The sequence below is a fragment of the Papio anubis genome, chromosome 1 (assembly GCF_008728515.1).
Source record: "Papio anubis isolate 15944 chromosome 1, Panubis1.0, whole genome shotgun sequence".
Lineage (NCBI taxonomy): Eukaryota > Metazoa > Chordata > Mammalia > Primates > Cercopithecidae > Papio > Papio anubis.
In genome coordinates, this window is record NC_044976.1 from 121,606,135 (window position 1) to 121,633,236 (window position 27,102).

Consider the following 27,102-nt stretch of genomic DNA (forward strand, 5'->3'; position numbering starts at 1 on the left):
AATCCCAGCACTTTGGGAGGCCGAGACGGGCGGATCACGAGGTCAGGAGATTGAGACCATCCTGGCTAACACGGCGAAACCCCGTCTCTACTAAAAAATACAAAAAACTAGCCGGGCGAGGTAGCGGGCGCCTGTAGTCCCAGCTACTCTGGAGGCTGAGGCAGGAGAATGGCGTGAACCCGGGAGGCGGAGCTTGCAGTGAGCTGAGATCCGGCCACTGCACTCCAGCCTGGGTGACAGAGCGAGACTCCGTCTCCAAAAAAAAAAAAAAGAGAGAGCGATACAGTTTTATTTGGAAACCTCGATGTGTCCGATTTCAGTGTGCCATCCAAAGACCTACAAACCTCCAGAGAGAGCAGTTAGTTGCTAATAAGGGCTCCCATAATTTCCGTCAAGCAGTAGTTTCACAGGTGGGCATCCATCTTGCTCCCTTCCTGGAAATCAAACTACATAATTTATTATTTTGTGTTATGTTCCTTAAAATAATATTGTACCTTTCTTCATTTCAGGGGAATGAAATGGTGTTTTATCAATTCCTTAAACTAGAAAGGTCGTAGTGTGTTGCAGATATTTCCAGAGTATTTCTGGGGATTGAAAGTGATAGAACTATGTATAAGGGCTTGAAACATTCCCAACTATTTTATTGCTTGTGTTAGATGAGATAGAAAGGAAGTGACCTACCAGTCAACTTGAGATGTATATTATATACATTCAAATATAAGAAGTCTTCTAAAAAAATGTATTGGCAGCTTTCCTTATGTTTGAGTTATAGCTACCTGAAAACTTTTGTTCCTATGCATAAAGATGTCTTTGGTGGACTTGGGAAAGAGGTTGCTAGAGGCAGCAAGAAAAGGCCAAGATGATGAAGTGAGAACATTGATGGCAAACGGCGCCCCATTCACCACAGACTGGGTAAGCTTAGAGGAAAGGTCTCTTAATTATTTCCAATGTATGCTTTACCAACCTTTTTCTTTTTTTTTTTTTTTTTTTTTTTTTTTTTTTTGAGACGGAGTCTCGCGCTGTGTCACCCAGGCTGGAGTGCAGTGGCGCAATCTCGGCTCACTGCAAGCTCCGCCTCCCAGGTTCACGCCATTCTCCTGCCTCAGCCTCCGAGTAGCTGGGACTACAGGCGCCCGCCACCACGCCCGGCTAGTTTTTTGTATTTTTAGTAGAGACGGGGTTTCACCATGTTAGCCAGGATGGTCTCGATCTCCTGACCTCGTGATCCACCCGCCTCGGCCTCCCAAAGTGCTGGGATTACAGGCTTGAGCCACCGCGCCCGGCCCCAACCTTTTTCTTAAAGGCTAACAGACTTTATTGGTTTTTCTTCACTCCCTTTCTACCTCATATCCCTTACAAGAGTTTTATTTTCTTTGTCTTATCTGAATATGTGGTTTTCTTTTTCTTTTAGTTTTCCAAATTGAGAGTCTCCTGTGGATATATAGGTGATAATTGTAAGGTATTATATACTTGTGATTTTCTATAATTTTTTTTTTTTTTTTTTTTTTTTTTGAGACCAGAGTCTTGCTCTATGCAAAGCCCAGACTGAGTGCAGTGGCGGATCTCAGCTCACTGCAAAACCTCCTCTTTCGGGTTCATGTTCTCCTGCCTCAGCCTCGAAGTGGCTGGGACTACAGGCACCAGCCGCCGCCCGGCTAGTTTTGTATTTTTAGTAGAGGCGGGGTTTCACCCGTATTAGCCAGGATAGGTGCCGATCTCCTGACCTCGCCCAGTCCATCCGTCTGGCCTCCCCAAAGTGCTGGGATTACAGGCTTGAGCCACCGCGCCCGGCCTGATTTTCTATAATTTTTTAAGAGTATTTTCTAAAGGTTTAACTGTCTCTGGAGTGTACTTGCATTATAGACTTCTATAATTAGGTAGAAATTAAAATCAATATAATAAGAATGAATTTCTAGACTAATAAACTCCTTGTTTCCTTTTCTGTAATATGCCCTGGTTGATAAGAAATTGTCTAGGCTGAGCGTGGTGGCTCACACCTGTAATCCCAGCACTTTGGGAGTCCAAGGCAGGCAGATCACCTGAGGTCAGGAGTTCGAGACCAGCCTGCTAACATGGTGAAACCCCATTTCTACTAAAAATACAAAAAATTAGCCAGGCATGGTGGTGCATGCCTGTAATCCCAGCTACTTGGGAGGCTGAGGCAGGAGAAACGCATGAACTCGGGAGGTAGAGGTTGCAGTGAGCCGAGATTGCGCCATTGCACTCCAGCTTGGAAACTCCATCTCCAAAAAAAAAAAAAAAAAAAAAGTCATCTAGCTGTTCTGTTTGCTTTACCACTGTTAAAAAACATTAAAGGCTGGGCGCCGTGGCTCATGCCTGTAATCCCAGCACTTTGGGAGGCCGAGGCGGGCGGATCACGAGGTCAGGAGATCCAGACCATCCTGGCTAACAGGGTGAAACCCCGTCTCTACTAAAAATACAAAAAAATTAGCCATGCATCATGGCAGGCGCCTGTAGTCCCAGCTATTCGGGAGGGTGAGGCAGGAGAACGGCTTGAACCTGGGAGGCGGAGGTGCAGTGAGCCGAGATCGCGCCACTGCACTCCAGCCTGGGAGACAGCAAGACTCCCTCTCAAAAAAAAACAAAAACAAACAAACAAACAAACAAAACATAAAGAGGAAGGTGTAATTTAGCCTCAACCATCTTGGAGACCAAAGAGCTTTAGAAGAAACAGGTCCGGGTTATAATGTGGGCTTTCTTAGCAGTCACAGATTTTGTATGCATTGCCTAATTTTAACAATTCCAATGAATGAATGACCTCTATTCTGGAGTGATTGAGAGGCCAACAGATTCTTAGCACTTCACAAAAAGAAAGAAAAGGAAACCCATGATATTAGCATTTCTATAAATAGACCTGGAGAGAACAATGTGAATTAAATTCAGTCAGGCAGAGAGGCTGAAAATATGAAAAAGCAAAGAATAAACTAAACAGGCTTAAAATAAAGAGCATAACAAAAAGAAGGGAATAGATCTCTGGCCAACGTGGATGATGATGGATAACTCTTACAAGATTTACACTGGGATGACAGACTTACTTATTGCTGTTGATACATCACTGCTAAATTTTTATTGCCTCTTCATCTCATCATCATTCGTTTTGCCCTGCTTTACTGTGGCAAAAAACTTTTCTTCCAATCAGTCAAATTTGTACCTCAGATTCCACATGTAACTTTCTAGTGTCTACCCTTTTTCTTTTTTAAAATTTACTTTATTTATTTATTATGGGATAGGTCTCTCTATGTTGCCCAGGCTGGTCTTGATCTCTTGGGCTCAAGCAGTCCTCCTGTCTTGACCTCCCAAAGTGCTGGGATTGCAGGCATGAGCCACCACACCCACCCTGATCTTTTTTTTTTTTTTTTTTTTTTTTTTTGAGACGGAGTCTCGCTCTGTCGCCCAGGCTGGAGTGCAGTGGCCGGATCTCAGCTCACTGCAAGCTCTGCCTCCTGGGTTCACGCCATTCTCCCGCCTCAGCCTCCCCAGTGGGCTGGGATTACAGGCTTGAGCCACCGCGCCCGGCCTTTTTTGTATTTTTTAGTAGAGACGGGGTTTCACCGTGTTAGCCAGCATGGTCTCGATCTCCTGACCTCGTGATCCGCCCGTCTCGGCCTCCCAAAGTGCTGGGATTACAGGCTTGAGCCACCGCGCCCGGCCTTTTTTTTTTTTTTTAACTTTCTAAATGCTGTGTAAAGTCACGTCCTTTAGGGAACCTTACTTGATAAATCCACCTGACATAAAGCCATTATGCTTAGCACTTAATCAACTGGTGGTCTATTTATTTGTCCATTAGCATGTTAATTTTTTTTTTTTTTTTTTTTTGAGACGGAGTTTCCCTCTGTCGCCCAGGCTGGAGTGCAGTGGCACAATCTCAGCTCACTGCAACCTCCGCCTCCCAGGTTCAAAGCAATTCTCCCTGTCTCAGCCTCCTGAGTAGCTGGGATTACAGGTGCCCACCACCACGCCTGGCTAACTTTTTTTGTATTTTTTAGTAGAGACGGGGTTTCACCATGTTGGCCAGGCGGGTCTTGAACTCCTGACCTCAGGTGATCGGCCCACCTTGGCCTCCCAAAGTGCTGGGATTACAGGTGTGAGCCAGTGCACCCGGCCCCTGGCCTTTAATTTGTAAATTTAACATTTTTTCAGTTTTATCTGCCCAACCAGATTCTCTCTTGAAGGACAAGCACCATACCTTGTTCATTTGTATCCCTCCAGTAATGATCTAGGACTCTGCACACAGTGGTTATTCAATGAGTATTATTTTTCCACAGCTTGGAACATCACCCCTCCACCTTGCAGCTCAGTATGGTCATTATTCCACAGCAGAAGTACTCCTTCGAGCAGGTGTTAGCAGGGATGCCCGGACTAAAGTAGACAGGACCCCCTTGCACATGGCTGCTGCGGATGGACATGCACACATCGTGGAACTGCTTGTTCGGGTAAAGCAAGAATAGTGGCAAGGTTATGTTGTAAAAAACACATCCACTTTCCTGTTTTCTTAAATGGGTACTAGGAAATGACTTGGGAAGGATTAAGTTTAGGACAGTTTATAGCATTAAGTTGCATCTGCAAGAGACTTCATGGCAGGCCAGGTGCCTGTAATCCCAGCACTTTGGGAGGCCGAGACGGGTGGATCACAAGGTCGGGAGTTCGAGACTGGCCAGACCAACATGGTGAAACCCCATTGCTACTAAAAAAAACCAAAAAAATTTAGCAGGACATGGTGGCGCGTGACTGTAATCCCAGCTACTCAGGAAGCTGAGGCAAGAGAATCACTTGAACCCAGGAGGTGGAGGTGTGGTGAGCCAAGATTGCGCCACTACACTCCAGTCTGGATGACAGGCAAGAATCTGTCTCAAAAAAAAAAAAAAAAAAAGAGCCTTCATGTCTATGAGGAGTCTGTTTTCTTATTTATTTATTTATTTTGTTTTGTTTTGTTTTTGAGATAGAGTCTTGCTCTTGTTGCTTAGGCTGGAGTGCAGTGGCACGATCTCTGCTCACCACAACCTCTGCCTCCCGGGTTGAAGTGATTCTCCTGCCTCAGCCTCCCAAGTAGCTGGGATTACAGGCGCCCGCCACTATGCCCAGCCAATTTTTCTATTTTTAGTAGAGACAAGGTTTCACCGTGTTGCCCAGGCTGGTCTCAAACTCCTGACCTCCTGACGTGAGCCACCATGCCTATTTTCTAATTTATTAAAACAATTTTTTTTTTTTTTTGAGATGAACTCTTGGCCAGGTGCGGTGGCTCACTATTGTAATCCCAGCACTTTAGGAGGCCAAGGCAGGCGGATCACCTGAGGTCAGGAGTTCAAGACCAGCCTGGCCAACATGGTGAAACCCCATCTCTACTAAAAATACAAAAATTAGCCAGGCGTGGTGGCAGGCGCCTGTAATCCCAGCTACTCAGGAGACTGAGGCAAGAGAATTGCTTGAACCCAGGAGGCGGAGGTTGCAGTGAGCCAAGATCACGCCATCGCACTCCAGCCTGGGGGACAAGAGCGAGACTTCGTCTCAAAAAAAAACAAAAAAAAAGAGATGAAGTCTCACACTATCGCCCAGGCTGGAGTGCAGTGGTGCAACTTGGCTTATTGTAACCTCCGCCTCCTGGGTTCAAGCGATTCTCCTACCTCAGCCTCCAAAGTAGCTGGGATTACAGGTGCCTGCCACCATGCTCAGATTTTTTTTTTTGTATTTTTAGTAGAGACAGGGTTTCACTATGTTGGCCAGGCTGGTCTCAAACTCCTGACCTTGTGATCTGCCTGCCTCAGACTCCCAAAGTGCGGGAATTATAGGTGTGAGCCACCGTGTCTGGCCCTAAAACAATTTTTTAAATTTGATACAGGGTTTCACTCTTTTGCCCTGGCTGGAGAGCAGTGGCATGATCATAGCTCACTGTAGCTTTCAACACCTGGGTTCAAGCAATCCTACTGCCTCAGTCTTCAAAGTAGCTAGGAGGACTACAGGCATCCAGCACCACGCCCAGCTAATTTATTTTTGTTTTTATTTTTTGTAGAGAATAGGATCTCGTATTGCCCAGCCCAGGCTGGCTTTGAACTCCTGGCCTCAAACAATTCTCCTGCCTCAGCCTCCCAACACTGGGATTACAGGTGTGGGGTTACTGTGCTTAGCCAGTTTTTAAAATTTTTTTCTTTCTTTTTTTTTTTCTTTTTTTTTGAGATGGAGTCTCGCTCTGTTGCCAGGCTGGAGCGCAGTGGCGCAATACCAGCTCACTGCAGCCTCTGCCTCCCAGGTGCAAGTGATTCTCCTGCCTCAGCCTCCCGAGTAGCTGGGACTACAGGCGTGCTCCACCGTGCCCAGCTAATTTTTGTATTTTTAGTAGAGATGGGGTTTCACCATGTTAGCCAGGATGGTCTCCATCCTTTGACCTTGTGATCTGCCCGCCTCGCCCTCCCAAAGTGCTGGGATTATAGGCATGAGCCACTGCACCCGACCATTTTTTAAAAATCATATTTAAAAAAAAAAATTACAGATGAGGTCTCACTACGTTGACCAGGCTGGTCTCAGACTCCTGGCCTCAAGTGATCCTTCCATCCTCAGCCTTCCAAAGTGCTGAGATTATAGGCATGAGCCATTGCTCCCAGCCTAGTTTTCCAATTTATTATTATTATTATTATTGGTGGTTTTTTTTTTTTTTTTTTTTGGAGACAGGGGCCTCACTCTGTCACCCAGGCTGGAATGCGGTGGTATGATCTCAGCTCACTGCAGCCTCCACCGCCCAGGCTCAAGAGATCCACCCACCTCACCCTCCCCTTTAGCTGGGACTACAGGCACGTACTACCACTCCCGGCTAATGTTTTGATTTTTTTATAGAGGCATGTTTTTTCACCATATTCCCCAAGCTCATCTTGAACTCCTGAGTTCCAGCTTTTCTAATTTTTTAAAGGCTAAACAGACTTACTGATTTTTCTTCTTTCCCTTTCTGAAGGTATTCTCTGCACTTATGCCTATTTATTCAGGCACTTGGCTCTCTATTAATAAATGCAACAAAAATCTGTTCCTTCCCTCTTTGTCTTCCATCTGTTTAATTTCCCAATGATGTCCTTAGAGGACCCACTCGTTGAAAGCATTATGTCTGTCAGCATTTAGGAGAATTTGAGAAATGTTTTTCCCTTTGATATTCCTTAAATGTGATCTAGATTTGAGTACATAATATCTATGGAAATCCTCTGTATTTGATGATGGGATGTTGCACCTGTGCTCCTATAACCACTGTTTGTTGAAAAAAATGCTTTTCTGTGACAGAATGGTGCAGATGTGAATGCCAAGGACATGCTGAAGATGACAGCTTTGCATTGGGCCACAGAGCGCCACCATCGAGATGTTGTAGAGTTACTTATCAAATATGGAGCTGATGTCCATGCTTTCAGCAAATTTGATAAATCTGCCTTTGACATAGCTCTGGAGAAAAACAATGCTGAGATTTTGGTCATCCTCCAGGTGTGGTTCTTTTTATACTCTCCAGAGTATACGTCAATTGAAGTTAAGGATTTTTTTGTGGGAGTTGAATCAAAACTGAATTTTCCCTATCTTATTAAAATAGCATTTCTAATATGTCTCAATCTTGTGACTCAGTGTCACTATATATATAGCATATACATAACATAAATATATATTATATATGTTAATGGAATACTGCGCCCAGCTGTGTCCCATTAATTTCTGTTTCCCACCCCCCACTCCGAGATGGAGTCTCACTTTGTCACCCAGGTTGGCGTGCAATGACACGATCTTGGCTCACTGCTCGGATTCAAGTGATTCTTCCTCCTCAGCCTCCCGGGTAGCTGGGATTACAGGCACCTGCCATCATGCCCAGCTAGTTTTTGTATTTTTGTAGAGATGGGTTTCACCATGTTGGCCAGGCTGGTCTTGAACTCCTGACCTCAGGTGATCCGCCTGCCTCGGCCTCCCAAAGTGCTGGGATTACAGGCATGAGCAACTGCGCCCGGCCTGCCCATTAATTTCTTAAGCCAGCACTGTATATCAGGGAACAATAGGACAGGGGATATAAAAATTAACAGGACATGGGCCAGGTGTGGTTGCTCATGCCTGTAATCCCAGCACTTTGGGAGGCTGAGGCAGATGGATCACCTGAGGTCAGGAGTTCGAGACCAGCCTGGCCAATATGGCGAAACCCCGTTTCTACTAAAAATGCAAAACAAATTAGCCGGGCATGGTGGTGTGTGCCTGTAATCCCAGCTACTTGGGAGGCTGAAGCAGAAGAATCGCTTGAACCTGGGAGGCAGAGGTTGCAGTGAGCCAAGATCACGCCACTGCATTTGAACTTGGGCAACAAGCAGGATTCCATCTCAAAAAAAAAATTAATATGACATGAAGTGTTCAAAGCATGATAAAAGACAGGAAATAAAATATTATAATATTGCATGATAAATAGATATCTAGTAAGTGCTATGGGAGCACAAAGGAGGGAATAGTAGGTTGTGAACGGAATATTGAAGTAGGCAGAGAAGTGAGAAAACTATATTCTAGGCTAGAATAAGAGCAAATCAAAGACACAGAGGTGTGAAAGAACATGGAATGTTCAAGAAAAAGTAGTTGAGTGATGAGAGAATGGGCAAAGGAAGCAGAGTTTGGGAGTGGCAGATGCTAAGCTTGAAAGTTAGGCTGGATTCTGAATGTAGGGATGCTTTACAGCATGTGAAGGAGTTTGAACTGTTATGTGAGCGATGGATTTGGATAGAAGTTTTTAAATAGAGGACTGATATGATTAAATTTGTTTTAAAAAGATGATGTGACACACAGATGAGAGAGAGACACTTAATGCTAAATAACTATATGATGACTTTCATTAGGCCAGGCAAAGGCCAATGAGAAATTGAACCAAGGAAGTGCTACTATTTCACCATGTAGCAGTACTACTCTTCCCTCCTGTGTGCTCCCATAGCACTTACTAGATGTCTGTTTATCATGTAATATTATAATATTTTATTTCGTATCTTTAATTTTATCATGCTGTGAGCACTTCATGTCCTAGTGGAGGATAAAGGAAAACAGCAAATTCAAGAAGGAATTTAGGCCAGGCACGGTAGCTCACACCTGAAATCCTAGCACTTTGGGAGGCCAAGGCGGGTGAATCACCTGAGGTCAGGAGTTCAAGCTCAGTCTGGCCAACATGGTGAAACCTCATCTTTACTAAAAATACAAAAATTAGCTGGTTTGGTGGTAGGTGCCTGTAATCCCAGCTACTTGGGAGACGGAGGCAGGAGGTTGAACTTGGGAGGTGGAGGTTGTAGTGAGCTGAGATCGTGCCACTGTACTCAAGCCTGGGAGACAGAGTGAGACTCTCAAAAAAAACCAAGAAGGAATTTGACAATATCCAAAGAATGGATAACCTGTTTCAATTGAAGCTCTTAGTCAAGGGGATAATTATATATGAAAAATAGTCATTTCTGGCTGGGCATGGTGGCTCATACCTATAATCCTAACACTTTGGGAGGCTGAGGAGGGTGGATTGCCTGAGCTCAGGAGTTCAAGGCCAGCCTGGGCAACTCGATGAAACCCTGTCTCTACTAAAATACAAAAGAAATTAGCCAGGCATGGCAATGTGCGCCTGTAGTCCCAGCTACTTGGGAGGCTGGGGCAGGAACCGTGGAGGTGGAGGTTGCAGTGAGCCGAGATCGCACCACTGCACTCCAGCCTGGGCGACAGAGCAGGACTCCGTCTCAAAAAAAAAAAAAGGAAGAGAGAGAGAGAGAGAAAGCAAGCAAGCAAGCCATTTCTGCTGCATTTTCAGTATTTTTTTTTTCTAACTGACAGGTGGTCTATAGACTGGTTAGCCCCTTCAACTTTCAATTCTTTGTTTAGAGCCCTTTCATAACTGGACTTTTTAAAGTAGTGATTATGCTTGCAGAAAATTGGTTCTGAAAGTAATAAAATAAAGATAAGCTACTTTTCACCATAATTGAACAGATATCCCTGGAAGCAAAAGTACAGCATATGGAGCAAGACTTTAAAATCTGGCACTTATTTGCTTGTTATATATTCTCTTAGGAATTTCTTCAATGGCAGAATGGAACAAGTAGTTGGATAAAACTCTAGAGAATATTGTTCTCTGTAGATACTCTGCAGGGATCTCTTGCTAGCACACTGACTTGTAGATAATTAATCACAAAATATTAGTGCTGGAAATTACTTTTTATTTTTTATTTTTATTTTTATTTTTTTATTTTTGAGATGGAGTCTCACTCTGTTGCCCAGGCTGGAGTACAGTGACGCGAGTTTTAGCCAGGATGATCTTGATCTCCCGACCTTGTGATCCACCCGCTTCGGCCTCCCAAAGTGCTGGGATTACAGGCGTGAGCCACCACGCCCGGCTGGAAATTACTTTTTAGACTATTCAGATCAACTCCCTCATTTTTCTTTTTTCTTTTTTTGAGACGGAGTCTCACTCTGTCACCCAGGCTGGAGTATAATGACGCTATTTTGGCTCACTGCAATCTCTGCCTCCTGGGTTCAAGCAATTCTCCTGCCTTAGGCTCCCGAGTAGCTGGGATTACAAGCACCCACCACCACGCCCAGCTGATACTTTTGTAGTAGAGACAGGGGTTTCACCATGTTGGCCAGGCTGGTCTCAAACTCCTGACCTCAAGTGATCCACCTGCCTCAGCCTTGCAAAGTGGTGGGATTACAGGCATGAGCCACTGCACCTGGCCTGACTCCCTCATTTTTCAAATGAAAAAAAACAAGATTCATAGAGGTTAAATGAATTGTCTAGAAGTTTTAGCAAATAATACACCTTTGCTTTCCTGAAGTAGAAACAAGCTTTGGAAAGCAACCTAACAACTCTGTTGGCCTGGTCTGAAAAAAGGTAGTCTTTTTTTTTTTTTTTTTTTTTTTTTTGGGGATGGAGTCCTGAAGCTCTGTGCCAGGCTGGAGTGCTGTGGCGGTCTCAGCTCACTGCAGCTCGCCTCGGGTTCCGCCATTCTCCTGCCCCTCAGCCTCCCGGGTAGCTGGGACTACAGGCGCCCGCCACAGCGCCCGGCTAGTTTTTATTTTTTAGTAGGGGCAGGGGTTTCACCGTGTTAGCCAGGATGGTCTTGATCTCCTGACCTCGTGATCCGCCCGTCTCGGCCTCCCAAAGTGCTGGGATTACAGGCTTGAGCCACCGCGCCCGGCCGTAAAAAAAGGTAGTCTTAATGAGAACTCTGATCTCCGGTGGGACATTGTATATGGGAACTAGTTATGATTGATAGAGCATTGGGGTGGGAGTGGAATATGCTGTTCAGTAACTGTGTAACTAAAGCTAATAAGTGTTCTTGGGCTGGGCATGGTGGCTCATGCCTGTAATCCTACCACTTTAGGAGGCCAAGGCGGGCGATTTGCCTGAGCCCAGGAGTTCTAGACCAGCTTGGGCAACGTGGCAAAACCCCGTATCTACTAAAAATACAAAAAATTAGCTGGGCGTAGTGGCACATGCCTGTAATCTCAGCTGCTTGGGAGGCTGAGGCATGAGAATTGCCTGAACCCTGGAAGCGGAGGTTGCAGTGAGCCGAGATCATGCCACTGCACTCCAGCCTGGGCAACAGAGCGAGACTGTCTCAAAAAAAAAAAAAAAAAGAAAGAAAGAAAGAAAAGAAAAGCTAATAAGTGTTCTGACTGAAATATCCTGCCTTGTTTGGTAGGAAGCAATGCAGAATCAGGTGAATGTTAATCCAGAGAGAGCCAACCCTGTGACTGACCCTGTGACTATGGCTGCTCCATTCATCTTCACATCGGGAGAGGTTGTTAACCTCACAAGCCTTGTTTCTTCAGCCAACACCAAAACAACCTCAGGTAATGTTCTGATAACATGAAATTTATTTTAGACTCAAAAATGAACAGAACCCTAGATTTTCCACGAGATGAATGGATACCCTTTCTAATACTCCATAATTAAAATATTGCCAAAGCAGAAGATTTGTAATAGATTTTAAAGCTAAGGTACTTATTCTTTCTGGGGAAGGGAAAATCATACATAGGGGTTACAAAGAAATACTTATTATGTTAAAAGTAGAATATTCTGGCTTGGGCACAGTGGCTCATATCTGTAATCCCAATGCTTTGGGAGGCCAAGGTGGGAAGATTGCTTGAGGCTACCCTGGTCTAGGCAACATAGAGAGACCCCATCCTCTACTAAAAATAAATTAGGTGGGCATGATGATGCATACCTGTAGTCCCAGCTACTCAGGAGGCTGACATGGGAGGATCTCGTGAGCTCAGAAGTTGGACTTACTGTGAGTTATGATTGTGCCACTGCACTCCGGCCTGGGTGACACAGCAAGACCCTGTCTCTAGAAAAAAGGAAAATATTCTACAGATTAATCTATTGAAGGGTTATGCCTAGACCAAAAATGAAAATATGAAGGTGCCTCGACATGATATTGATAAGGGAAATAAACATTAATAGTTTAAAGCAGTAACAAAGCAGAATAAACATAAGTGGCTTTTGGAGTACTGATATAAAAGAGGTAAATGTGATTATCTGAATAAAGTATAAGAGTCTGGATTTGTTCTTGAGTGCATATATAAAAAGAAAATAGCAGAGAAAACTACTTGGTGTTGATCTTTTGAAACCTGTATGTTTTTAACTCGGCGTGCTGCCTCTTGCCTGTAGTCCCAGCACTTTGGGAGGCCAAGGCGGGTGGATCACCTGAGGTCAGAAGTTTAAGACCATCCTGGTCAACATGATGGAAGCCCATCTCTACTAAATATACAAAAATTAGCTGGATGTGGTGGCGGGTGCCTGTAATCCCAGCTACTTGGGAGGCTGAGGCAGGAGAATCGCTTGAACCTGGGGAGGAGGAGGTTGCGGTGAGCCAAGATGGTGCCATTGCGCTCCAGCCTGGGCAACGAGAGTGAAACTTCATCTCAAAAAAAAAAAAAAGAAACCTGTATGTTTTCAACAAAACCATCTATCTAAATAAGAATGAATGAGTTTATTTTCAGCATCTCCTTTTTTTTTTTCTCCAAGTTGGAGTCTAGCTCTGTTTCCCAGGCTGGAGTGCAGTGGCATAATCTTGGCTCACTTCAACCTCTGCCTCTCGGGTTCAAGTGATTCTCCTGCCTCAGCCTCCTAGGTAGCTGGTCCTACAGGCGCGTGCCACCACGCCCGGCTAATTTTTGTATTTTTACTAGAGACGGGGTTTCACCGTGTTAGCCAGGATAGTCTCGATCTCCTGACCTCGTGATCTACCCACCTCAGCCTCCCAAAGTGCTGGGATTACAGGCATGAGCCACCACCCCTGGCCTTTCAGTCAGCATCCCCTTTTACAGATATTTGTTTTTTTTTTTTGTTTTTTTTTTGTTTTTTTTTTTTTGAGACGGAGTCTCGCTGTGTCACCCAGGCTGGAGTGCAGTGGCACGATCTCGGCTCACTGCAAGCTCCACCTCCCGGGTTTACGCCATTCTCCTGCCTCAGCCTCCGAGTAGCTGGGACTACAGGCGCCCGCCACCACGCCCGGCTAGTTTTTTGTATTTTTAGTAGAGACGGGGTTTCACCATGTTAGCCAGGATGGTCTTGATCTCCTGACCTCGTGATCCACCCGCCTCGGCCTCCCAAAGTGCTGGGATTACAGGGTTGAGCCACCGCGCCCGGCCACAGATATTTGTTTTACAATGAAATAACTTGTGTCCTCATTTAAATAAATTTTCCAATTGACTATTGGTTTCTTTTTCTGTTTCTTTTATTTGAAATAACAGTATCCTTAGTTAAGTTTCTATAATGTCAAAGGAAAGATCTTGACTAAGCTATTGATATTGAGAGGTAGTGTGGTAAAAGAGAAGAAGCAATATGTAATATACGGGGAATTTTGGAATCAGAATTGTGCTGAAATAATTATTGGTTGACTAGCTGCTTGACCCTAGGAAAACTTCATACTTTTCTGTGCCTTGTTTACTTATCAGTAAAACTGGGATATAATAATACCTACTTTATGAGGTTGTTGTGAGAGTTTGAGAATTTGTATTTGAAGGTCCATTTTATACTAGGGTTTCAATAATAGCTATTAAATGAAAACATAATTTCTTAGCAAAGTTTGACCCCAACATGCCCACCAGGGGGCAATAGTGATCTTCATTGTATAGGCTATCAACAGTTATTTAAAATAATTTTGCATTCAGCTGGATGATACAAAAACTTTACATTAAATTTATATATACATGTAATCAGAACATTCACGATCTTTTGGATTCATATTGATTCAGTCACACTGATTAAAACAACTTTTTTTTTTTTTTGAGACGCAGTCTCACTCTGTCGCCCAGGCTGGAGTGCAGTAGCCCAATCTCGGCTCACTACAACCTCCGCCTCCTGGGTTCAGGCGATTCTCCTGCCTTAGCCTCCCGAGTAGCTGGGACTACAGGCGCCTACCACCACACCCAGCTAATTTTTATATTTGTAGTAGAGATGGGATTTCACCATATTGGCCAGGCTGGTCTCAAACTCCTGACCTTGTGAACCACCCGCCTCAGCCACCCAAAGTGCTGGGATTACAGGCGTGAACCACTGCACCCAGTTGAGTTGGTCTTTAGTCTAACTACTGAAATTCTCCAGACGCAGATCTGGAATGATAAGCAAAGCATATTTTGGATAGAGATTCTTTGCTTTGATTCCCATGTGCCAATATCATGTTTGTCATGTGGCTTTTGGCAGACCTACTCGACTTTCTTTCCTCTTTATGTGGATAACTGCAAATTGAAATTCCTAAACTATCATATAATAGAGCTGACTGCCCCAATATCATCTTATAAAGCAGTCTACCTAGCTATTCTTCTTTAGCTGATTAGTCTACCCAATGCTTAATTGGTGCAGATAAAGGAAAGGAGAACATTTATAAGACAAATTCAGGTCTTATAAGTGTTAGTCAACTGCTTTAAAGGATATTCTTTTCTGAAGTGGCAAGTGGGCTTCTTGTTTCCCATCATCCAATAATACTTTTAATAATTGAAGGAGCTTTCATTCTAGTGTATAGAATGCAGGCTGCCCCAAATAAAAATAAATTTTAAAGCCTTAGACTTTTTTTAAGATTTTGTTTTTTAGATTTAGATTTTTAAAAAGATTTTTTTGTTTTTGTTTGAGACACAGTCTCACTCTGTCACCCGGACTGGAGTGCAGTGGCTCAGCCTCGGCTCACTGCAACCTCCAACCTCCACTTGCAGGGTTCAAGCGATTCTCGTGCCTCAGCCTCCTGAGTAGCTGGGATTACAGGCCCATGCCCAGCTTTTTTTTTTTTTTTTTTTTCTTTCTTTCTGAGATGGAGTCTTGCTGTTGCTCCCAGCTACTCGGGAAGCTGAGGCAGGCGAATTGCTTGAACCCGGGAGGCAGAGGTCGCAGTGAGCCAAGATTGCGCCATTGCACAATTGAGTGCAATGGCCTGATCTCCGCTCACTGCAACCACCGCCTCCTGGGTTCAAACGATTCGCCTGCCTCTACCTCCCAAAGTGCTGGGATTACAGGTGTGAGCCACCACGCCCGGCGTTAAAAAATCTTTTTTTTTTTTTTTTTTTTTTTTTTTTTTTTTTTTTTGAGGCGGAGTCTCGCTCTGTCGCCCAGGCTGGAGTGCAGTGGCGCGATCTCGGCTCACTGCAAGCTCCGCCTCCCGGGTTCACGCCATTCTCCTGCCTCAGCCTCCGAGTAGCTGGGACTACAGGCGCCCGCCACCACGCCCGGCTAGTTTTTTGTATTTTTAGTAGAGACGGGGTTTCACCATGTTAGCCAGGATGGTCTCGATCTCCTGACCTCGTGATCCACCCGCCTCGGCCTCCCAAAGTGCTGGGATTACAGGTGTGAGCCACCACGCCCGGCCTTAAAAAATCTTAATTGCTTCCTTCTCCTCAACCTAAAACCCAATATTAAATGAAGTAAAATGTGCATGGATGCTGTTGATTTTGGAAAGAAAAAGGCATATCAGTGAAACGCTTGTTACTTATTCAGAAGTTTATATAAGTAAACACTTTAGATCAGGATTTAGGAGGGTTGTGCTGGCCAGGCTGGTCTTGAACTCCTGACATCAAGCGATCCACCCCACCTTGGCGTCCCAAAGTGCTGGGATTACAAGCATGAGCCACCACACCCGACCTATTTATATTTAATTTGGAATGCATCTCATGATTGTGCAGAAACAGGAAATTCATCTTTATACCTTTATCCTGATTAATGTTTAAATTACTCTGCCTTCCCAAATCCCTGCAGTTTGGTGGTGGCACTGATGATGACTGATATCCTTAGTAATAAATAGAAATTTTTGGTTTTTTTGAGACAGAGTCTCACTCTGTCCCCCAGGCTGCAGCGCACTGGCATGATCTTGGCTCACTGTAACCTCTACCTCCCAGACTCAAGTGATCCTCCTGCCTCAGCCTCCCAAGTAGCTGGGACTATAGGCTTGTACCACCATGCCTCGCTAAGAGATGGTTTCGTCATGTTGCGCAGGCTTGTCTTGAATTCCTGGACTCAAGCAATTGTTCTGCCTTGGCTTCCCAAAGTGCTAGGATCACAGGCATGACCCATCATGCCTGGCCATGAATGGAAAATTTGAAAACAAACTGCAATCCAGATTTTGCTATCAAAAATACCTACTAAAGGCTGGGCGCGGTGGCTCACGGCTGTAATCCTAGCACTCTAGGAGGCCTAGGTGGGCGGATTGCCTGAGCTCAGGAGTTTGAGACCAGCCTGGGCAACATGGTGAAACCCTATCTCTACTAAGAATACAAAAATTAGCCAGGCGTGATGGGGCGTGCCACCTACTAAATACCTACTAAAATGATAATCCTATGATACTTTCAGTTAATTCTTTATATAAATATATAAAATACATAAATATGTAATACGTACGTATATCTCTATATAAATCTTTTTTAAAAAATCCTTTAAAAAAATCAGCTGAAGTTGGGATCACCTGAAGTCAGGAGTTCATGACCAGCCTACTATGGAGAAACCCCATCTCCACTAAAAAATACAGAATTAGCAGGGTGTGGTGGCACATCCTATAATCCCAGCTACTCAGGAGGCTGAGGCAGGAGAATCGCTTGAACCCAGGAGATGGGGGTTGCAGTGAGCCAAGATCATGCCATCACACTCCAGCCTGGGCAACAAGAGCAAAACTCCATCTCAAAAAAAAAAAAAAAAAAGTCCAGGCGCACTGGCTCACACCTGTAATCCCAGCACTTTGGGAGGCTGAGGCAGGCAGATCGCAAGGTCAAGAGATCGAGACCATCCTGGCCAACATGATGAAACCCTGTCTCAATACAAAAATTAGCTGGGCGTGGTGGCATGCGCCTGTAGACCCACCTACTTGGGACTACTGAGGCAGGAGAATTGCTTGAACCAGGAGACGGAGGTTGCGGTGAGCTGAGATACGCCACTGTGCTCCAGCCTGATGACAGAGCGAGACTCTGCCTCAAAAAAAAAAAAAAAAAAAAAGAAAGAAAAAAAAAGATTTTTGAACAATGAAGTACTTTATTTTCCTATAATTCACTAGAATAAGTCTAAGGAAACAATTTGCACTATTGGTTTTCAGTTTCAACTGTATATGTCAGAATACTCTACCTGATTTTTTTTTTTTTTCAATTGAGACGGAGTCTTGCTCTGTCATTCAGGATGGAGTTCAGTGGTGTGATCTCAGCTTACTGCAACTGCGGCTGCCCAGGTTCAAACAATTCTTGTGCGTTAGCCTCCCGAGTACCTGGGACTACAGGCACATGCCACCATGCCTGGGTAATTTTTTTGAATTTTTATTAGAGATGGAGTTTCACCATGTTGCCCAGGCCTGTCTCAAACCCCTAACCTCAGGTGATCCGCCAACCTTGGCCTCCCAAAGTGCTGGGATTACAGGCGTGAGCCACTGCGCCCAGCCCTAAACCTGATTTTTCATAAGTGTTCTTTCTTAATTTTGCTATTGAGGTGTAATTGGGTGAGTTGTTCTGTTTGAGTAAAAGGAAGAGCACCCTTAGATTGGAATCATCATGTGCTAAAGAAGATATAATGCGGCTGGGCCTGCTGGCTCACACCTGCAGTCGCAGTCCCAGTACTTTGGGTGGCCGAGGCGGGTGGATCACCTGAGGTCAGAAGTTCAAGAGCAGCCTGGCTAACGTGGAGAAACCCCATCTCTACTAAAAATACAAAAATTAGCCGGGCGTGCTGGCGGGCACCTGTAATCCCCACTACTCAGGAGGCTGAGGCAGGAGAATCGCTTGATCCCTGGAGGCAGAGATTGCAGTAAGCCAAGATTGAGCCACTGCACTCCAGCCTAGGTGACAGAGCAAGACTCTGTCTCAAAAAAAAAAAAAAAAAAAAGAAGAAGAAGATATAATGCTTTTCTCATGAAGCAGTTCTACCTAGGTATTTACCAATTTACCATTAGCTGGGTGGCCTATCTGATGCTTGGCCTACTTGAACTTTTAATTATAAGAGCTTTGTAATCTTTTTTTTCTGTGATAAAATAAAAGCAGCCTTTTCTTTTCTTTTTTTTTTTTTTTGAGATGGAGTCTCGCTCTGTCGCCCAGGCTGGAGTGCAGTGGCGGGATCAACTCAGCTCCGCCTCCGGGTTCACGACATTCTCCTGCCTCCAAAGCTCCCGAGTAGCTGGGACTACAAACACTTCCTTTCCTTGACTAAGTTTTCATTATTTTTTAGTAGAGGCGGGGCCTTTCTAAAAATTTTTGGCCGAGCGGTGGCTCAGGCACCATAATCCCAGCACTTTGGGAGCCGAGGCAGGCGGATCCGCGAGGTCAGGAGATGAGGCCATCCTGTAGCTAACCCGGTGAAACCCGTCTACTAAAAAATGCAAAACCCGGGGTGGTGGCGCCTGTAGTCCCAGCTTCACTGGAGGCTGAAGGCAGGAATGGCGTAAACCGGGGCGGGCTTGCGGTGAGCTGAATCCGGCCGCCGCACTTCCAGCCTGGGTGACAAGGCGAGACTCCGTCTCAAAAAAAAAAAAAATTTTTTTTTTTTTAATTATTAGCTGACTGTGATGGCTCACGTGGTGGATCACCTGAGGTCAGAAGTTCAAGACCAGCCTGACCAATGTGCAGAAACCTGTCTCTACTAAAAATACAAGAGTATGAGTGTGGTGGCTCATGCCTGTAATCCCACCTGGGAGGCTGGGGGCGGGAGGTGGCAGAACCTGGGAGGTGGAGGTTGCGGTGAGCCGAGATTGCATCATTGCACTCCAGCCTGGGTAACAAGAGTAAACTCCATCTCAAAAACAAACAAACAAAAATTGCTTGTCCTTTGTGTTTTCATTTTAGAGGAGGATTTGTGAGGTCTTTTTTTTTTTTTTTTTTTTGTTGAGATGGAGTCTTGCTCTGTTGCCCAGGCTGGAGTGCAGTGGCGCCATCTTGGCTCACTGTAAGCTCCACCTCCCGGGTTCACACCATTCTCCTGCCTCAGCCTCCGGAGTAGCTGCGACTACAGGCACCTGCCACCACTGCCAGCTCATTTTTTGTATTTTTAGTAGAGACGGGGTTTCACCATGTTAGCCAGGCTGGTCTCGAACTCCTGACCTCATGATCTGCCCACCTTGGCCTCCCAAAGTGCTGGGATTACAGGCGTGAGCCACCGCGCCTGGCCTGTGAGTTCTTATATCAGTATTTGGTATGAAAAGTTGAGTGATGAGAAAAGCATGAACTACGAAGGAAAATTTGGGAATAGGCTAAGAAGAAAAATTTGAGAATAGGCTGTAGTATAGAGTCATTTGATACACATAGGGTACTTTTGGAGGTCAAGCATGGTATACTACTCAGACCATTTGGTTCCCTGGGTATTTTATGAGAGCATTAGGATAAAATTGTTCCACTGAGTATGTGTAGAGGGAAAGAAAAAAAAATAACATTGGGATATCCTCACTACCTCCATCCCCATCCCCACTCCCATAGTAATCATCCTAAAGCTTTAATTAAAATAGTTTCTGGGCCGGGCGTGGTGGCTCACATCTGTCATCCCAGCACTTTGGGAAGCTGAGGTGGGCGGATCATGAGGTCAGGAGTTCAAGACCAGCCTGGCCAAGATGGTGAAACTCAGTCTCTACTAAAAATACAAAAATTAACCAGGCGTGGTGGCACACACTTGTAGTCCCCAGCTACTGGGGAGGCTGAGGCAGTGAACTGCTTGAACCCGGGAGGCGAAGTTTGCAGTGAGCCAAGATCACGCCATTGCACTTCAGCCTGGGTGATAGAGCGAGACTTAAATAATAAAAATAACAAAAGAAAATAACAAAACAAAATAAAACAAAATCTTAAAATAACAAAAGAAAATGGTTTCTAAGCCTGGCACGGTGACTCACTCCTGTAATCCCAACACTTTGGGAGGCTGAGGCAGGTGGATCACTTAAGGTCAGGAGTTCGAGATCAGCCCGGCCAGTGTGACGCAACCCTGTCTCTATTGAAAATACAAAAAAATTAGCCGAGCATGGTGGCAGGAGCCTGTAATCCCAGTTACTCAGGAGGTTGAGGCAGGAGAATCGCTTGAATCTGAGAGGTGGAAGTTGCAGTGAGCTGAGATCGCGCTACTGCACTCCGGCCTGGGTGACAGAGTGAGACTATCTTGAAAAAAAAAAAATGGTTTACAGCTTGAAGATGAATTACTTACTATGCAGGTAATTTATCTTTTTAAGGAAAATCTGCTGAAGTTTAAATGTATAAACCAGTTAGATTACCAAATCACATCAGAAAGGATCCTCTGCTCTGTGGAAGGATTTTCTTTAAAGAATGTTAAATAAGAAGACTTGGCCACAGGGCAGGGAACATCCCACACTGGGGCCTGTCGTGGGTTTGGGGGAGGGAGGAGGGATGGCATTAAAAGAGAGAAATACCAGGCCAAGTAGCGGTGGCTCAAGCCTGTAATCCCAGCACTGGGAGGCCGAGATGGGGGATCGAGGTCAGGAGGTCAGAGACCATCCTGGCTAACCACAGTGAAACCCAGTCTCTACTAAAAATACAAAAATAGCAGGCGAGGTGGCTTGGCGCCTGTAGTCCCAGCTACTTTCGGGAGAGCTGAGGCAGGAGAATGGCGTGAACCCGGGAGGCGGAGCTTGCAGTGAGCTGAGATCCGGCCACTGCACTCCAGCCTGGGCGACAGAGCGAGACTCCGTCTCAAAAAAAAGAGAAATACCTATTGTAAATGATGAGTTAATGGGTGCAGCACACCCACATGGCACATGTATATCTATGTAACAAAACTGCACATTGTGCACATGTACCCTAGAACTTAAACTATAATAAAAAGAAAAAGAAAAAAAAAAACCAACAATGTTAAATAGGAGTTTCCTTAAGTATTTTGCAGATAACTAATTTCTTTTTTTCTTTTAATTAAAAAAATAACAATAATAGAGATGAGGTGTTGCTGTGTTGCCCAGGCTGGTCTCAAAGTACTGGGCTCAAGCAATTCTCCTACCTCGGTCTCCCAAAGTGCGGGGACTACAGTTGTGAGCCACCCTGCCTGGCCTGATAACTGACTCTTGTTTTGTTTTGTTTTGTTTTGTTTTTTTTAGACAGAGTCTCACTCTGTCACCCAAGCTGGAGTGCAGTAGCACAATCTCAGCTCACTGCAACCTCTGCCTCCTGGGTTCAAGCGCTTCTCCGCCTCAGCCTCCTGAGTAGCTGGGACTACAGGTGTGCGCCACCACACCCAGCTATTTTTTTTTTGCATTTTGTAGTAGAGACAGGGTTTAACCATGTTGACCAGGCTGGTCTCAAAGACCTCAGGTGATCTGCCCGCCTCGGCCTCCCAAAGTGCTGGGATTATAGGCGTGAGCCACTGCAGCTGGCCCTGACTTCTTGAAAGAAGAAAAACTGGAAAGAATATTTAAGCATAGGTAATGGGAAAACTTAAAAATTAAGAGTAGGCTGGGCACGGTGGCTCATGCCTATAATCCCAGCACTTTGGGAGGCTGAGGCAGGCAGATAGCTTGAACTCACGAGTTCAAGAGCAGCCTGGGCAGCATGGTGAAAGCTGGTCTGTACAAAAAATACAAAAAACTAGCCGGGCGAAGTGGTGGGTGCCTGTAGTCCCAGCTACTCGGGAGGCTGAGGCAGGAGAATGGCGTGAACCCGAGAGGAGGAGCTTGCAGTGAGCTGAGATCCGGCCACTGCACTCCAGCCTGGGTGACAGAGCAAGACTCCGTCTCAAAAAAAAAAAAAAAAGAAAATATATTGCTTGGTGTGCTGGCTCACGCCTGTAATCCCAGCACTTTGGGAGGCCAAGGTGGGCAGATCACTTGAGGTCAGGAGTTCCAGACCAGCCTGGCTAACATGGTGAAACCTCGTCTTACTAAAAATACAAAAATTAGCTGGGCATGGTGGCACGCATCTGTAGTCCCAGCTACTTGGGAGGCTGAGGCAGGAGAATGGCTTGAACCCAGGAGGCAGAAGGTGCAGTGAGCTGAGATCGTGCCATTGCACTCTAGTCTGGGCAACAAGAACAAAACTCCGTCTCAAAAAAAAAAAAAAAAAAAGAATACAGGAATAGCCAATAGAGGGTGCAGTCACTTCTTCTATACTAACAAAGCTTAATGTCATGCCAGCTGACAAGAAATGTTTATAGGGTCCAGCCCCAGCATCACCAGGCAGGACAAAGAAGGGTAGATTTGGAACTGAGAGGCAATACATTTGTAACTGGCACAATACGTATCTCTGAAATTATAGGGAAAGAAATAGGGAAATATAATTCATTTTATAATACTGTTAAGTAATACCTTTTTTTCCCCAACAAGGAAATATCCACAGTTAGAGTAATACTTTTGGTTCATAAAGTTAGGCATGTCTGTTGCCAGATCTAGTGTGCTTCCCTCTTACAACTTAGCTATGAGAATAGCACACAGATGTAAGAGAAGGTTATGAACAAAGTCTTTCTGAAAGTACATCTTGGCCAGACACAGTGGCTCATACCTGTAATCCCAGCACTTTGGGAGGCTGAGGCAGGCAGATCACCTGAAGTCAGGAGTTCAAGACCAGCAACATGGTGAGATCCTGTCTCTACTAAAAGTACAAAAATTAGCTGAGCGTGGTGGTGCACACCTGTAATCCCAGCTTCTCAGGAGGCTGAGATAGGAGAAGCGCTTGAATCCAGGAGTCGGAGGTGGCAATGAGCAGAGACTGTGCCACTGCACTCCAGCCTGGGAGACAGAGCGAGACTCCATCTCAAAAAATAAATAAATAAAAAATAAAAGTATATCTTGACATAACTAAAGTATTTTTAGCATTTAGTGTTTTTAGCATTACTCTATTGTACTACCCTTTGACATTCAATATATGAAACTTTATTTTTATTTATTTATTTATTTATTTATTTATTTATTTATTTATTGAGATAGACTCTTGCTCTGTCGCCCAAGCTGAAGTGCAGTGGTGTGATCTCGGCTCACTGCAATCTCCCCCTCCCAAGTTCAAGTGATTCTCTTGCCTCAGCCTCCCAAGTAGCTGGGATTACGGGTGCACACCACCACACCCAGCTAATTTTTGTAGTTTTAGTAGAGACAGGGTTTCACCTTGTTGGCCAGGCTGGTCTCAAACTCCTGACCTCAAGTGATCCACCCGTTTCGGCCTCCCAAAGTGCTAGGATTACAGGCGTGAGCCGCCACGTCTGGCCATGAAATAGTTTTTAACTATTCTTGTACTGAGGTGTAACCCATTTTCACATCTCTAGAAGGATGAAAAAGAGGTAGCATGGGCCGGCCGTATTTCTCAAGCTCAGACCAGAGTCGACGGTGGATCACGAGGTCGAGATCGAAGACCATCCTGGTTAACACGGTGAAACCGTTCCTGTTTCAAAAATACACAAAAATTGAAGCCGGCGATGAAGCGGCTCGTAAAGTCCCATATTGCTGAGGCAGGAGAATGAACTCGGGAGGTGAGCTTGGTGCGAGCTGAACCGGGCCACTGAGCCTGGCGGCAGAGCGAGACTCCACCAAAAAAAAAAGAAAAAGAGGTAGTATGATTGGGTAAAGCCTAGAAGGGGACTATTCCCCTTATCACTGCTGAGCTTGGGGTGAGGTATGCATTTTACACTTCCTGCCTGCTGCCAAGGAGAGCTCTGCCCAGCCAGCTTAGGAAGTGGGTAGCACTCTTGGTCTGTTAGCTACTAATGCTCAGCACTGGCAGTGCCAAGAGAATGATTAAATGAAGGGAATGTAGTGGCCCTGTACCAAGTATACGATTTTTTTTTTTTTTTTTTTTGGAGAAGGAGTCTCACTCTGTCGCCCAGGCTGGAGTGCAGTGGTGCAATCTCAGCTCACTGCAAGCTCCGCCTCCCAGGTTCATGCCATTCTCCTGCCTCAGCCTCCCGAGTGGCTGGGACTGCAGGCGCCCACCACCACGCCCAGCTAATTTTTTGTATTTTTAGTAGAGACGGAGTTTCACTGTGTTAGCCAGGATGGTCTCGATCTCCTGACCTCATGATCCACCTGCCTCGGCCTCCCAAAGTGCTAGGATTACAGGCGTGAAGCATGCCCAGCCCTGCAAGTATACTAATTTAATCCACTTTAAAGGAAAAACTTTTTAAACCTTAAAAGAATTTTAACACTGATATAATTGACTTATATCAGTTTGAGTTAGAGAACAAGATGGAGGATATTAGAGTGAAGAGCTGAGGTTTTGATTTAATAAGCTGTTTTTAATTTGCCTCAAGTTTTCCTATACATTAGACTTCATTTGTCTTTCTTACTGAAATAGGTGACCCCCATACCTCAACAGTACAGTTTTCTTTTTTTTTTTTTTTTTTTTTTTTTTTTGAGACGGAGTCTCGGCCAGCTCACCCAGGCTGGAGTGTAGTACATCTCGCCACTGCAAGCTCCTCGGCCCCAGGTTCAGGCCATTCTCCTGCCTCAGCCTCCCAGTAGCTGGGACTACAGGCTACCGCCACTGCTAGTTTTTGTATTTTTAGTAGAGACGGGTTTCACCATGTTAGCTGTGATGGTCTCATCTCCTGACCTGGTGTGATCCACTACCGGCCTCCCAAAGCTGGGATTACAGGCTTGAGCCACCGCCACCGCCTAACAGTACAGTTTTCTGGGGCCCACCACCTCAGTGCTGGCTACCCTTGCAGCTCTTGCTGAGGCATCTGTCCCCTTCTCCAACTCACACAGAGCCACAGGTAGGTAAGGGATATGCTGCTAGGTGAATCACCACTTTTTTGTTGTTGTTTTTAAGTCTCCAGCAGATTTAATTTGCATGAAATATTATTAAAGAATTGTATTTAATTAGAGGCAGCTAAGGAAAAGGGATGTAGCATCATTGAACATCAGAAAGAAAAATTGCCAGGTGATATAATCAGACAGCTGAATAATATGAGAGAATGACTAAATTATTCCTTTGTGTTTTTACAGTTTGAAGTTTGTTTTCCCTGACTCTAGTTACTTCACATTGAAATGTCTATTCTCATATTAGCAGATTTTTTTGGAGATACTCTATGTTATGTTTTGACTGATGCTATCATAGAATGATTCAAAATAGCAGCCCAGATATCTTATATTAAAGTATCAAAATACATGAGACTGGTACCTTTTTCATTGTCATATCCTTTGCACTTCATGGCTTGCTTTTATTTTCATTGGAGATGTTATTTTGGCATTTCCAAAGGAGTTCGGCAAATATAGGGTATGTATTGCCTTTCTGATATTTAAAACAAAATAGTTTTCAAGTCATTTAGCCAGAGCTAGTGGTCTGTCAGGGGAAGACTTAAGGCTTCGTATAGGTAGGGGCATATAGTCACAGGTAGGGCTCAGTAGACATTTAGAAATCTTTCTAGAACCCTCTGGCCATCTGCTCCATCATATATGAAAGCAGAATGTTCTGATTTCTTTCTGCCATGACATTTGGGTGGTAAGAACATTCTTCCAATTCCAATCCTATTTTTCTGAATAGGTATAATCATAAAGATCTCTACTCAGATTTATATGAGGGAACAACATAGCAAAGGGAAAAGCAATGTATTAAACTTGTCCTTGCTATTCTTTTGGTTTGCTCTTTGATCTTGGATAAATCACTTCTCCAGGTTCTAGTTTTCTCATCTTTGGCATGATACTTGGATTAGGTTATCTATCCAGGACTTTTCAATTTTAATATTTAACTGTTCTTTGTTTCTAAGAGGTGGGAATCCTTTGTTTCCATTGAACTACCTAGATGTGTTTCATATGGATGGTTGATACCCCACTTATTACTGCAAAGTTCTATCTGTGACTCACTCTTTCTTTTCTTCTCCTTCCTTCTTTCCTTCCTTCCTTCCTTCCTTCCTTCCTTCCTTCCTTCCTTCCTTCCTTCCTTCTTCTTTCTTCCTTTTCTTTTCTTTTCTTTCTTTTCTTTCTTTGACAGAGTCTCATTCTGTCACCCAGGCTGGGGTGCAGTGGCATGATCTCGGCTTACTGCAATCTCTGCCTCCAGGGTTCAAGCAATTCTCCTGCCTCAGCCTCCCAAGTAGCTGGGATTACAGGCGCTCACGACCACGCTCAGCTAATTTGTGTATTTTTTGTAGAGATGGGGTTTTGCCATGTTGGCCAGGCTGGTCTCAAACTACTGACCTCGGTGATCTGCCCACCTCGGCCTCCCAAAGTGCTGGGATTACAGGTGTGAGCCACCGCCCCTGGCCCTGTGACGCTTTTTTTTTTTTTGAGACGGAGTCTCGCTCTGTCGCCCAGGCTGGAATGCAGTGGCCAGATCTCAGCTCACTGCAAGCTCCGCCTCCCGGGTTCACGCCATTCTCCTGCCTCAGCCTCCCGAGTAGCTGGGACTACAGGCGCCCGCCACCTCGCCCGGCTAATTTTTTGTATTTTTTAGTAGAGACGGGGTTTCACCGTGTTACCCAGGATGGTCTCGATCTCCTGACCTCATGATCCGCCCATCTCGGCCTCCCAAAGTCCTGGGATTACAGGCTTGAGCCACCGCGCCCGGCCCTCTGTGACGCTTTAGATAGAGAAATTCCATAGTGGTAGGAATTGTTTCCTCTAATAGTGCTTAGTTTATTGGGATATTGACTAATCAAACTGAAAATCTCGATTCAGCATAATACACGTAACACTCATAGAATGGTACCTGGCACATAAGTGTTGGCTATTTTTATATATATATACACACACACACACACAC

At 44.9% G+C, this 27,102-nt stretch overlaps 1 protein-coding gene across 9 annotated transcripts in view; it reads left to right on the plus strand.

Moving 5' to 3' along the window:
• The window catches only part of GABPB2 (GA binding protein transcription factor subunit beta 2), a 70,723-nt gene that overhangs the window by 17,057 nt on the left and 26,564 nt on the right, over positions 1-27,102 (plus strand). For 6 of the 9 annotated variants that reach the window (XM_031652724.1, XM_031652720.1, XM_031652722.1 and 3 more), the window contains exons 2-5: positions 805-912; positions 4,287-4,454; positions 7,279-7,473; positions 11,676-11,826. In XM_031652724.1, the coding sequence (XP_031508584.1) occupies positions 805-912; positions 4,287-4,454; positions 7,279-7,473; positions 11,676-11,826 (622 nt within the window). The remainder of the gene's footprint in view (positions 1-804; positions 913-4,286; positions 4,455-7,278; positions 7,474-11,675; positions 11,827-27,102) is intronic. The other 3 variants (XM_031652723.1, XM_021923632.2, XM_031652726.1) reach the window with 2 other exon arrangements.